Below are 12336 nucleotides of genomic sequence, written 5' to 3' on the forward strand. Positions count from 1 at the left end.
AGTATTGAGGGGAAGTGAGAGCGCGACAGTTAGTGGAAGGCACAGGATATGCCTCGTTTTATACGTTATAGTCCCTTGCTGTTCGAATCTTACTCGTTGAGCTGCCGTAATCTGAATATTAGGACCTGCTACCGATGTCCAAATTGTGCTTTACTTCCCCATGCTTCTCCGCCTTTCACAATGGAACTTCCCCAGGCCCCGCCTCCATTCTCCAGTCAAGCTAATTTCTGGCGGGTCTCCCCCGGGTCCAGAGAAGTCACAAGTGAAAGTTCAGGGATAGGACTGGATTTGCCCCCAGCCCCGCCTCAACGAAATTCGCAGATGGCCGCGTGTGACAATCCAAATCTGTGTCCCGGAGACCCACAGCAATGACTACTGTGGACGAGAGATAGGACGGGGGATCTTGCAAGACAGCAGCTTGTCGTGGTGGAGTCTCCGCGGTGAAGTTGGAATAGGCTTGGCCACTCGGCATGCATTTCACACGAAGCCCATTAGATCGGTATAAAGGTCCCTAGTAATATGGCGTCTGAGCCGGCCTCCCGCTGAGCTTTCTTGACCCCGAGATACTTCGGGAAGATTCGGACAACGTGACAAGGTCTGGCGCTAAATGAAGACGAGAAACTGGCAAGTGATGGGCCTATTGTGGGGTGCATAGACATGTTTTCACGATACTGACTTGAAAAGAGGACTGGGTTGGTTTGGCAAGCCAAGAAGTCCAAGAAACCAAGACCTCTTGGTAGTCGGGAGTTGACCGAACCGCCTGATTTCAACGAGAATCCGGCTGAAAGCTCGACTTGGCTGCTGTACGATGACTACGCCCAGTAGAGCCGCAATTCAAACCCCCATGGATAAAATCCTCATCTCCACCCATACACATGAGAGATGATTTGACCAAGAGTATCCCAATCGACTCGGATCGCACTTGAATACCCGACAGGACACGTTGTATCCGCCAATGCCTTGGCCAGAGGAGATGCCATTAGTAGTCAAGATGCATGCTGGATCCTTTTGTCTCTGATTGCTGATAGGTAATTGTCTTTCGCTTGCTATCCCGCAGAGAAGGAATTGCAATCTGGGAGGAACTTTTCTTGGCAACAGATCTGCCGGTAAACACTAAGTGTGGCCATATGTGCCGTTTTCGATTGCACTAAGTCTCCACCAAGTGTGCTCAAACTCGCCCTGAAAGACCTTGGGAGAGAAGCTCAAAGCTCCTCTGACCACTGAACCGACAAAGAAGGGACTTCTTTCCCTGAGATTGCTGTTGCCCGAGTCTGCCCGAGGACTCTGCCTCTGGCACTGACAGCTTGAGCAAAGACCAACGAGTCTTGTTCATCAACCGCCCCCGAAAATTGAAAGTGTGTTTCGAAACCGTCCCTTTTGGTTTCTCCTAGGAGATGGAAATTCTCCTTCGCTGCACTCCTAGAGGAGAATCGCCATGATGCTGCTTCAGTATCTCCATTCCACGAAACGTATACGTTGATGACAGAGCCTTTGCCTCTCAAGGCAACTATAGCCGGCTCCTCTGTGGGAGTGCCTGTCCAATTGAAACGGAATCCACGATAACTTTGGACCAAGTGGCCCTCGGGAGCTGAGTCGAGGTAGGCGTGGAACAAGACGTCACCATCATTGCTGTACTCGGTCACCCCGCCCGCCTGGCCCCAGTTGATGAAAGCGTTGCCATTAGGAAGCACTTGAAAGTTTCCTTGGGTATGGGCCGATAGTCCATCTGGAGCGTCGTATGTTTTCAGAGCCTTGGCTGTGCCATCGGTATGATTGAGTTGGTAGATACGGCCGCGTGAGAACGGATATGTCTTGACTGATGCAGAGTGCGCGCCGTTATCAAACAGCGGAATCACCTCGATAATCCCATCAGCCGAACGACTGCGGAACCGTGCGTGATGCTGGTAGCCAAAGACATCTTCTTTCGGAAGGGTGAAGGAAGAACCTCCGTGGAACCCGCCAAGTTGCCAGATGATCTCGCCGTTTGTGCCATTAATCTTGAAAACGGCCGCCGTGTTACGTGCTGATACAAGGTAGTTGCCCTCATCATCTTTGTCAACACTGTTGACGTGGAAGTAGTTCCACCCATCAGCCTCGGTTTTGCCGCCTCCTGGGAGACCTTCGTCAAAGTCGAGCGGGAATGCACTGTCTATCAGGCGTTAAATTGGAACCTTTACAAAAGGCATGTTGTCGGTCCGATGACTTACACTTCGGGTCTACGTGGTCAAGACTTTCCCATTCGAAGACAACCTCGCCCGTCTCGATAGCAATCTCTATCGTCCCAATCAGCCTTTGAACACCTTCTCTACCGAGTTTAAAACACGTGAGCAACATACCTTGGAATCCCCCAGAAATTATCCAGTTCTGTTCTTGACTGCCTCCCCAAGGCTTGAGAGACACGGGTCTAGGGATAGGTGTCTCTATCAAAGCCGTCTTACCATCGACCAAGCGGAACTCATGGGCCGAAACCAACTTGTGCGACCCAACTCGCACCACCCTGGCAACTTCGTAATCGGAGCCTAAAAGAGTATGATATCCAAACATGCGGCCATGATGCCCGTCAAGGAGGCCTTGGAAACTGCGTAGATGCTGTTTCCCGTTCCAAGTATCGGGACGAAAGTTGGCAACCCAGCCGGCGTAGTAGCCAATACTAGACCATACGAGTTCCCCATCGTCACGGAAGATGTAGGCCCCAGGTTGATTCGGTCCGCTGTTGTCATCCTCAAAGCCGGCATAGGGGGCGACGAAAATGAATCCCTCTTCTACCGAGTTTCCAGCTGGGATGGTGATGTTAAGCCTTGGAGGAGCGAGGTCAGGTCGGGAGCGAAATTGCCAGTCAGCTGCTATTGATGACAAAAGACCACTCACGGCCATCAATGTGGCAAATGCCTTCATACTGGGCCGAGGAATCTTTAGCAGGCTGCAGTGGGCGGCGGTGAGTTAGTTTTCAGCTTCAATGTCATGAAGCAACGCATCAGCATTGAGTATCTCGTGCCTTCGTACACTTAGAGGTTTCCGACAAGGCAAGCACCTTCTATTTGATCCCAAATTGCGCCAGAACCTCTCCACGTCAAACGCAAAGGATAGTTCAGATGGCGCAATGCATTCGACGTGCCATTGTTGTGTATCGTCTCCGTCTTATCCCCGCGGGCTGCAGTTTAGACTCGTCCGATGTGAATCCCCAGCAAACCCAGTGAAGAGCTACGAAGAGGCATGAAGAACGATGCAAAGATGTCTACATGTGTAAGCGATTGTGCTTTCACGGAATTCGAGTGCGTGTGATCCTGAGCTAGCGGTCTCTATCTCGACGTAGCCCCTCCTCAATGCGTTGACAACAGGCTTCGGCACTGCCTAGTTGTCAATAGCATGTTGATCTAGGTGACGGTTTTAGCACCGAACTTCGAACCTACGAAGGCCGGAATCGCTTTCTGACAACTCAATGAAGCTCTGCGGTTGTGCGCTTGGTGCTGAGTCTTCTTGGCTGAATTTTCAGTTGAATTCCCAGACTGTAGTGAAGGCTGCCAGTACACAGGTGTATAGCAGCTCATTCTTTGACACTGAGACAATGCACCACGACTTCTCAAGTCCGAAAACTCGAATAAAGACATTTATTGACAATCAACTCGCTGTAATGACGCTAGGCAATGCTGGGTGACTCAAAATGACCAAATGATTCTGCTTGACACCACCTAGGCCTCGCAAGCCTCCCCGGTAGACTGAACCGTACCCAGCTTATCATCACACGCAATATCGAACCTCGACTTGACGAGAGCATTGGACTGGTCAAAGCAACAGATCTGTCTCCTCGTCAGTACGTCATTATTCCTTGGAGAATTTCATGGTATCTTCAGGGTCAACTTACTCCTTTGCCAAGAGGAGCGCCTCCGGCCGTGGAACAGACTCCATTGTCCTCAATCACCTTGTTGCCTACGTCTCGGCAAAGGGAGGTCGTCTTGGCGCTCAGACCCATGGTCACAAAGAGAACGAGTGTTGCGATGGTGGTCTTCATCTTGGCGGTTTCGTTTGGTGGGACGAATATGGGTGTATGATATTCTTGCTAGCCGTATAAATAGATGGTATGAGTTGTATGAGCTGTGATGAGTTGATAATTAAGACGAACAAAGCTAGAATGCGACAACGTGGCTCATCCAGTTTATATACACCTCTCCATGCCACAAGAAAGCCAAGGCAACGCAGGGCGACTAGCTGAATAGCTGAAGTCAAGCTCAGGCCCAAGTGCCCTCGAGTCAGTCACGCACGAGGACGGTGAACCGCCCCGTCGGGACGTCTCAGATGTTAGGGCCTGAGACTTCGAAACGGCGACAGCGAGCATCCTGTCCCTGCTGCCGCGCGCCATTCTCCATATCGCAACGCTGGAAAATGACCTAGGTTCTGCACTTTGGACCCTTGGAACAAGGCGTGTCAGAGTGTTCCAGAACGCCGCGTCGCTTGGGCTGAGTTCGTCGCATTAAACGTGCTCGAAATAAAGTTTAGTCTCCCGACACATGTCGTGACTCGAGGCATTCGTACCTGGTGTCCAGCTGGTCGGGGCCTTGCGACACAACTGCAAAAGCCCTCACTAAAGAGACTTATTGAATAAGTACCGAAGCCAAACAGTTCGACATGGTCAGTATGTACGATCAAAGGATGGATGTGAATTACAAAGTCTACAAGCACACTGTTTATCCTGGGCCCGTCTATCAGGGCCATGCAATCCCGCTTCCCTGGTTGGATATCTTTCCGTCACCATGCCTTTTATGATTGCCCATGTCCTAAACTGAATCAACCCACGCATGCACGTTGCATACCTGAGCCATGTCGCGCCGACTATGCGAAATAGCTCTTCCAAAGTACACCTTCCAAATCCTCAAGTTGTTCTGATGTGAAGTACTGTTGAAATGTGAGCCGACGTTCAACGCGAGGTAAGGGGCAAAGTAATGGACTGTACCTTTTGATCCACACTCCAGCTATCTTGTCTTGTCTTCTTGAAGTCGGACAGGATTGATTTGGTAGCCTTACCAACCACGCCAGGATCACTGGCAGCACGAGTAGCAAGGATTTGAAGCACCTCCGGCATCCAGGACGGGGGCGGTGTAGCGTAGGGGAAGGCCTCGATGAGGGCACCGAGACCTAGTACAGCGGCGTGACGACGCACAATCTGCTTGTTGTTATCCACGGGGGTCTCGGTTCCCGGGAGCTTCCTCTTGGGCATCGGGTTGAGCCGAAGTTCGTTCTCGAAGCGTTTCTTGAGGAGATCAATGGTGGGATCGCGAATTTGCTTTGGCGAGCACCGAATCATGCCGGCCAAGGTGGCCGAGGCACAAGACCGGACTTCGAGTTGAGGGTCAGCGAGCATATCGCTGACGGCGTTGAACAGGATGTCCCGTTGCTTCTTCTCGATGAGGAATAGGCGACGGAAGTAAATCACTTGCATGTTTACCATGGATCGCAGCCGCTGGTGCCAGCTCGTGGCAGACTTGCCGATGCGGACCAGTGCATCAATGAAAGCCCCATCTTCACCAATTCTGAAAGGAATGTTCGGTAGATGACGGTAAACGTGGTAGGCGAGTCTCATAAGCTCGGGATCCTCCTTGACGTCCATCATGTGTAGAAGCTGTTCCATGAAAGGTTCGGGGAAGAATGGCATCAACTGGGTGCATTCCTGTGACGACAACGTACTGTCAAGCCATGTCAAGACAGTCTTTGAACCACTGGTGTAGGACGAAGGTGTCTGTTGACCGGGAGTACGCTCATGTCGCCACTTCTCGAGACGATCGAAGATCTCGAGCACAGTCTCAGAAAACTCCTTGGTTGCCTCGTATGGGCGAAGACCGAGAGATGAAGCCGACTTGTTGGCTTCCAGCAACTTGTCGACATTCTCGAAGGATTCGTGATAGCGGGTTCGGTAGATGGTGGCAATGACACGGCCCATGGCTTCTCTCACTGTCTTGTAGGGGTGATCAATGTGCGCGAGGAAGTCTGCGAGGATCGGTTTCTCGTGACGGAAGTGCCAGCCTGAGTCCGTGATGATGAATTCTAGTACCTGGACTTTGCTTGACTCCTTGAAGGCAGCATTGGAAGACATATCCAACCGGAAAGAACTCAGTGCGTCAACAAGCTCGTGCGACCTACGCGGATCTTTCGGGTCGACCGTAAGATGCAAACATGAGACCCAGTACTGCAAGTTCTCGGGTGTAAGGTCCTCGTTAAGGACCTTCAGCATCAGAGGCGCGGCAAACCCCCATACTTTATCGCGAAACTCGGGCGGATCGTCGCTCGATCCGCAGAGAAGCGCCGCAATGATCTCTGCCGTAGCACGGTGCTGGTGCTTGTCGCTGCCATCGCCATAGACTTCAGTGGTAAGTTCTTTGACGTCGTCTAGCTTGATCGCTGTGCCCCCATAATGCATGAGATCAAACACGTGCATCAGCATGTACACATTACCCATGCGGAATCTATCAGCGTTCGCGTCGCGAGGTTCCTGCTTGAGATACTCGAAACAGGCCTTCAGCCACTCCTTCGTGATCAGTTGGCCGATCTGCTTTCGGACGGCTGTCTCGGTATCGTCGTAGTCAGTGAAAGGCATAGGTCTCGCGCGGGATGCGAGGAACTTCTTGCCCCAAACCAGCCATCCAGGATGATCAGAGTCGACCATGTACTCTGCGGTCTCGGGGCTGCCGGCGAAAGCGTCCAGGTACTTCTGCGTGAAAGCTGCATCGCCTTTGGGGACCTCAATCGTGATCTTGTTCCGGTCCTTTTCCTTCTCAAGCAGGTAATTGCGGTAGGTGTGGTCATAGGCTGCACGCATCTCTACAGCTTCGAAAACGCTGGTAAATGCAGCCATGTAGCTGGACCGCAAGCCAGGATGAGTGTCGTTGATTCCCTCCGTCACCAAAGCAATGAACTCAGGGGGCGCGACCGTATCGAAGCGCAAGCACATGTTGCTGGCAAAGATTGCGCATCGAGACGCAATCTTCCAGTGAGCTTCTCTGGCCATTTCGGTCAACTCCAAGCCTAGCGCAAGCTTCTTCTTTTCGACACGCTCTCGACGTTGAACAATGAAGTTGTGGCGGCTATCGATAGCTTTGGAGCAGTCGTCTGAAGGTCGAATCTTCTCGACAAAGTCTTTATTGACGATGATCATACGCTCAAAGGGCTTGCCAAAGTCCAGCAGAGGGAAGAGCGCCGTCGCGTTGAGCTGCTGGATGCTGGGCTTGTCGATATTGCCGGCACGAAGGTATAGCTTGAGCGCGTCCGGAGCAAATCTCCAGTCCTTGACCATCGTCCTCAATAAGCTAGTGAAGAACAGAGTATACATGGCGCCCTTGATGCGATCGTGATCAACATCGTCCAGAGCCACCCGGAGTCTGTCCAGAAGAATTGGGATCACGAGAGGCCGGCCGCCAATCAGGGCCTTGAGAGATGAGTCGAGGGCGCTTTGTGCGACACGTCTGACATCGGCGTAAGGCGAAACAGATGACTGGGCAAGATTAAGCAAGAGTTGTTTATCTAGGTCGCTCTTCTGTCGCGCCGATGCGTTGTGCTTGACACGTAGAAGTTGGTACGCATCCGCTCGCTTGATCAGCAACGGTCTTGGGTAAACCTTGCGAAGGCCACTGATCTTAAATGCAGAGATGTCGGACTTGTAGAGGCGAAGGTGTCTTTCGAGTGGATGGGCTGACCGTTCGATGCCGACGTCGGTAATCCAGGTTCGATAGGCCGCATATAGCGTCGTGAAGCAAGAGACATCGTCTTCTTGGTTTTGGTTGAGGAATTCGTGACTTCGGCATAGCAGCTGTCCGACGTCTTCTCTTAGCTCATGCAGCTTGTGGTAGGCAGGATCTTCGACAGTGAGGAGATATCCAGCATCATAGCGGTATTGAGGTCGCGTTTCCTCGTCCTCGGCCGCCTCGGCAAGAGGATCATCGTCGTTCATTTCCGTGTCGCCTTCGCCGTCGACACTGGATTGACCATTCGGGCTCTCGCCGGAAGCGCGGTGCGCATCGAACAATGTTGCCACTCCCGAAATGACCAGCCTAATCTGCTGGAACAATCGGGAGACCTCATCGGACCACTCCTTGTTCTTTCCCGTTCGGCTAACTGGGGGCTTTTCGCTCATTAAGAGATCCAGCTTCTTTGTAGCTGCTTTGGTCTGAGAATCGAACAGCTCCAGGGCAAACTGTACTTCTCCAGCCGAAGGGCGATGCCACTTGATCGTGAGGTCGGCCGGAGAGGTTGTCTTTCCCCAGTCGGTGACGTCGAGTCCGCGCTTAATGATGTCGGGCTCATACAAAGCGGTGTCGATGGGATAGGTGTGGGTCAAGTTCAGTAGCAGATGGTGAATGTAGTTGGAAATGTGAATGGTGGGTAGACCACGGCACTTCTCTTGCATGTATTTGGCGATGTCATGGAGCTCGGTCTGGTATTTCAAAACCTCATTACCAACATGTACAACAGCCATACCCAGCATGCTTACGTGCCAAACGAGAGCGCGATCTCTTGGCAAGTAGTCAGTACCGCTGCTTCGGTCTGATGCAGCATGATTGAAGTCAATTTCATTTCGAATATTGACAATGAGCATGGGAATGAAGACCTTGAGAGTCTTTTCCGGATTCACCTTGCAGAGGGCGTTGAGAATCCAGGCCATTGCGTCTCTGGCCTGGTGGACGACATGGGTCGAAACGAAGGAGGCGAGCTTCTCGAGGGCCGTGTCGAATAGCTCAGGGGACAGCGATGCGAAGAGAGGTGAGAGAGCTGCCGGCAACGCGTTGATAACATTGTCTTCCGGCGTGCCTCCCCGTATATGGGACGCATCGGGCAGGTTCTCCAACAGCGTAAAGACTTTGCCCAAAAGGGCGATGACGAACTCGCCGAGTCCCGCTGTTGATGATCTAAGGACGTTTGCTTCATCCTCATCGGTAAGTTCAGTTTCGTAGTCCAGTTTGATATCCTGGCCCTCACGCTCCATGCGCTCCATCTCACCCTGTACCCATTGCATGGCCAGGCTGGTGTCGTGGACATAATCGCCGTCCTTGACGAGAGGCACCATGGGAATGCTATACGCGACACTCTGGAAGAAGTTCAATGTATACTGGGTCTTGCCCAGGTCGTTGGCATCAATACCAGGAAGGGCAAGAGCCAGAAGAGCGGTGATGTGGCAGCGGAAGCCTTTGGTCTTTGACATAACGTTGGCAATCATTTGCAGGCCGTTCAGACTTGACGTTGTCCGGTGTACTTCAACGAGACCCTGCAAACTTGGGTAAAATCGCTGCAAAGCTCCAGGTAGGATGAGATTGGGCTCGAGGTATGCCAATCCTTGAAGCGACGCGTAATAGTAATGCGCAACTCTGTTACTCTTGGAGAACAGTCCCATATATGTGACCTCCTTGAGCGCAGACACGAATCGTTGCTTCAAGGCGGGAGTGATCTTGCGATCTTCAGGCGTATCCAGTTCGCCGCTCTTTTCGCGGTTCCAACGAGACACAAAGATATCTGTTAGGTATACTGTAAACTGTCCCAAAAAGGTGGTCCATGATCCCACGTTGGAGGGGTGGTAGAAGGTGTCGATGGCTTCTAGAAGGCCCTCGAGACTCGCCAGAATGGAGCTTTCTTGCTCCAAGCACTTGGGCGACAAAGAGTAGACAATCCACCGGGCAATCATGTAAGCCGTGGGGTATTTCTTCTTGTCCTTCTCGAGATACAGGCCCAAGCCTGACGAGTAGTCGAGAGTCGAGTATGGTGAGTTGGACTGGCCGACCGGAATCTCTGTCAAGCGGAGAATAGCCGTGAAAATCCAATCAGACTGTTCCCTGGTAAAGATACCGTGGGCATCGAATGATGTATTGGAGGCCTGCAAAAAGTCCCTTGCCATGCGAGAGTAGAGGTCAATGAAGAAGACATCGAAGCTCTTGGATCTCGAGATCAAAGACCACAGGTGGAATAGTGTAGGCATGAACTCTTGCGGCTGGGAGCACGGCACGTTTTCGGGGGCAGCATCGGTGGGAAGTAGCGCGTTGATAGTTCCGACGACGATGTAGGCGTTGGAGACATCCGAGGTGCTAAAGTAGGGCAGGAACTCGTCGAGCATCTCTTTGCGGTCCTTGGGATCGAAGTATGTCTGAGCATGGAGGCATAGCTTCCACAGCTGCTTTTGGGAGCGGCGCCGGTTTGTCTGGTGTGAAGCCACCTCTGAGGGGAGCACCAGGGCCTTGATCTCGCGCCATAACGGGCGCCAATCGAGTAGGAGGTCATCGACGGGTTTGAGGTAGTGGTACTTTCTGCAGGAGAGGAGTAATGGTCAGTGGCTAGTCTGGTTCGAGGAAGAAGAGACAAGGTTGATTGGGAGGAAGCGTATGGAGTAGCAGCGCACCTCGTCAAGATGACAACCATGCGCAGGAAGCGGTCGGCAGTACTTGGCTCAAGGCCTGGAGCGAGACACAGGTGATAGTAGAGCTTGGCCAAGGTTGAGCGAAGCTCTCGCGTCATCTCGAACTTGAGATTCAGCCACCCTGTGAGCTCTCTTGTCCAGTGCAAGGCACCAGGGCTAAAGTCTTCAGCCTTGATGGCGATGTATAGATGCTTGAGAATACCGGCCAGAGCAGCATCGCGCTGTGATTCCTCTTCGACGGGAAAGGGCAGGTGATTGAAGTAGCTGAATGTGCGGGGGCGGTATCGCTTCTTGTCGTCCTCATCATTCTTTGTGTAGGGCGGACCAGGGGAGTTTGATCTTGAGATTGTATCGACGGAGGCGAAGTGGCTGGACAGGTAGTGTGCGGTAGAGGCTGCAGACAAGGCTGCAGCATGGTTGGAGGGCTGCGGCCCCGGTGTCTCGTCCATGGCGGTGATGGCGTCGTGTCGAGGACACTGGACGTTGGGAAGATGGGGAGGAGGTGTTTTGCGACTCTAATGAGCGACCGAGAGGAGGGGTAGCAACGATGGGGATGGTCGCGCAGGTGCAGCAGGAGTCAAGCTCTCCCGCTCCCACACCACGGGCAAGCGAGATGCAATGCAGCTGGGGGCGTCCGCGGACGGGAGGTCGGATGGTGTCGTCGCTCGCGGGGCGTGCGTTGATCCGGGGGGATACAGCACGAGATTGGAGGCGAGGCGACGGTTGAGGGTGGACGGATGGGCGGATCAGCGGGTGGATTGGTGGTACGAAGAGGACGTCAGGAAGAAGTCGTGGAGGGAGGGGGATTGTCGCGGGCAACCAGGCCAGATGTTGATGGACGCTGGGTAGGGTTGTTGTGTATCAATGGTGGTCAATTGCGTCGGTTTGCCGGAAGTTGAACCAATGATGAATAATGGACGATGATGCTGTCTGGGTCTTGTGTCTTGTGTCTCCGCAGAACCCCCGTTTGGCTATCCCAGTACAGTCTTTGGCGCGTGGGGATATGAGCACCGCAAAGTATACCTGGACAAGGGGAAACTTGAATAGAAGAAGAAGAAGAAGGAGAAGAAGAAGCACGACAAGAACAACCAGAAAAGGGTGTTGGATGGCAATGCAATCTTTTATTTCCCCATTTCCAAGCAGCCTGGAGAGGGAGAGGAGGAGGAGGAAGAGGAAGAAGGAAGAAGGAGAGGGCAAATAAGGAAGAAAAAAAAAGAGAGAGACAGATGCAGACGGGATGCAGGTGCAGTGCAGCTGTGGTCGGAGCGGGAGAGGCAACAGAGGCGGGCACGTACTTCACCGGGGAACGGGTGACGGGTGACGGTATGCGGTCGGCGGCCTTGCAGCAAGCGCAGTCACGCAGAGCGGTGTTCGTACTGGACGTAGTCACGCAGTGAAAGATTCGGAAGGAAGTGATGATGCAGCGGAGCAGCAGCCTGGGCCTCACCTTTACTGGGGAGAGCCGGCGAGGAGAAGCCTGGGAGGTGAGCTCTCAAGTATCTCTAGTGCCAAAGCTGGTGTGAGGATACATCTGATGTCAGAAGACCTTTCATTCTCCAGGACCTTACCTATTACGCACCCTTGGCAGCCTTGCCTTGCCTTGCCTCGTTGTTCCTGAAGCCTTTGGAGGTTCCTACCACGGTACCATACCTAGTAGGCAGTATGTACGCGAGTGCCTTAGGTAAGCTTGAGGTCCCCACTTTGATGCACCTCCCACCTCCCCTCTTGGGCCCCCTTCCACTTTGGCTTCCTCTCTCGGTGACAGCTGCATCCCAGCGCTTGCCGCGATTTACTTAGCTACTTACCTTACCTAAGGTAGGTTCACTAGGTAGGTACCTTGCGTGACTGCGAAGAGCGGGAAAAAGGACCCCGAATGGCCCCTCTTTCAGCCTCCAAGTCTCGACATGTATCTTGTCTCTTGACTAAAGCCTACAACTGCTTCTCGAAAC

General features: G+C 52.8%; 3 protein-coding genes across 3 annotated transcripts; all 3 read right to left on the bottom strand.

Annotated features, from left to right (window-relative positions):
- Positions 1-1202: 1202 nt before the first annotated feature.
- BDZ83DRAFT_756476 (ASST-domain-containing protein) lies at positions 1203-2895 on the bottom strand (the record flags this gene model as incomplete). The annotated part of the gene is made up of 3 exons (XM_060514756.1): positions 1203-2149; positions 2208-2273; positions 2337-2895. 3 exons carry the CDS (start codon positions 2893-2895, stop codon positions 1203-1205), a joined length of 1572 nt encoding a protein of 523 aa, XP_060360078.1.
- A 794-nt stretch (positions 2896-3689) lies between these two features.
- On the bottom strand, positions 3690-4009 carry BDZ83DRAFT_756477 (uncharacterized protein; the record flags this gene model as incomplete). The annotated part of the gene is made up of 2 exons (XM_060514757.1): positions 3690-3797; positions 3863-4009. 2 exons carry the CDS (start codon positions 4007-4009, stop codon positions 3690-3692), a joined length of 255 nt encoding a protein of 84 aa, XP_060360079.1.
- Positions 4010-4912: 903 nt separating this feature from the next.
- Positions 4913-10836, bottom strand: BDZ83DRAFT_756478 (GPI mannosyltransferase; the record flags this gene model as incomplete). Its single annotated transcript, XM_060514758.1, has 2 exons — positions 4913-10277; positions 10370-10836. 2 exons carry the CDS (start codon positions 10834-10836, stop codon positions 4913-4915), a joined length of 5832 nt encoding a protein of 1943 aa, XP_060360080.1.
- Between the last annotated feature and the right edge of the window lie 1500 nt (positions 10837-12336).

The sequence above is a fragment of the Colletotrichum acutatum genome, assembly GCF_030867785.1.
Source record: "Colletotrichum acutatum strain CBS 112980 chromosome Unknown BDZ83scaffold_128, whole genome shotgun sequence".
NCBI lineage: Eukaryota > Fungi > Ascomycota > Sordariomycetes > Glomerellales > Glomerellaceae > Colletotrichum > Colletotrichum acutatum.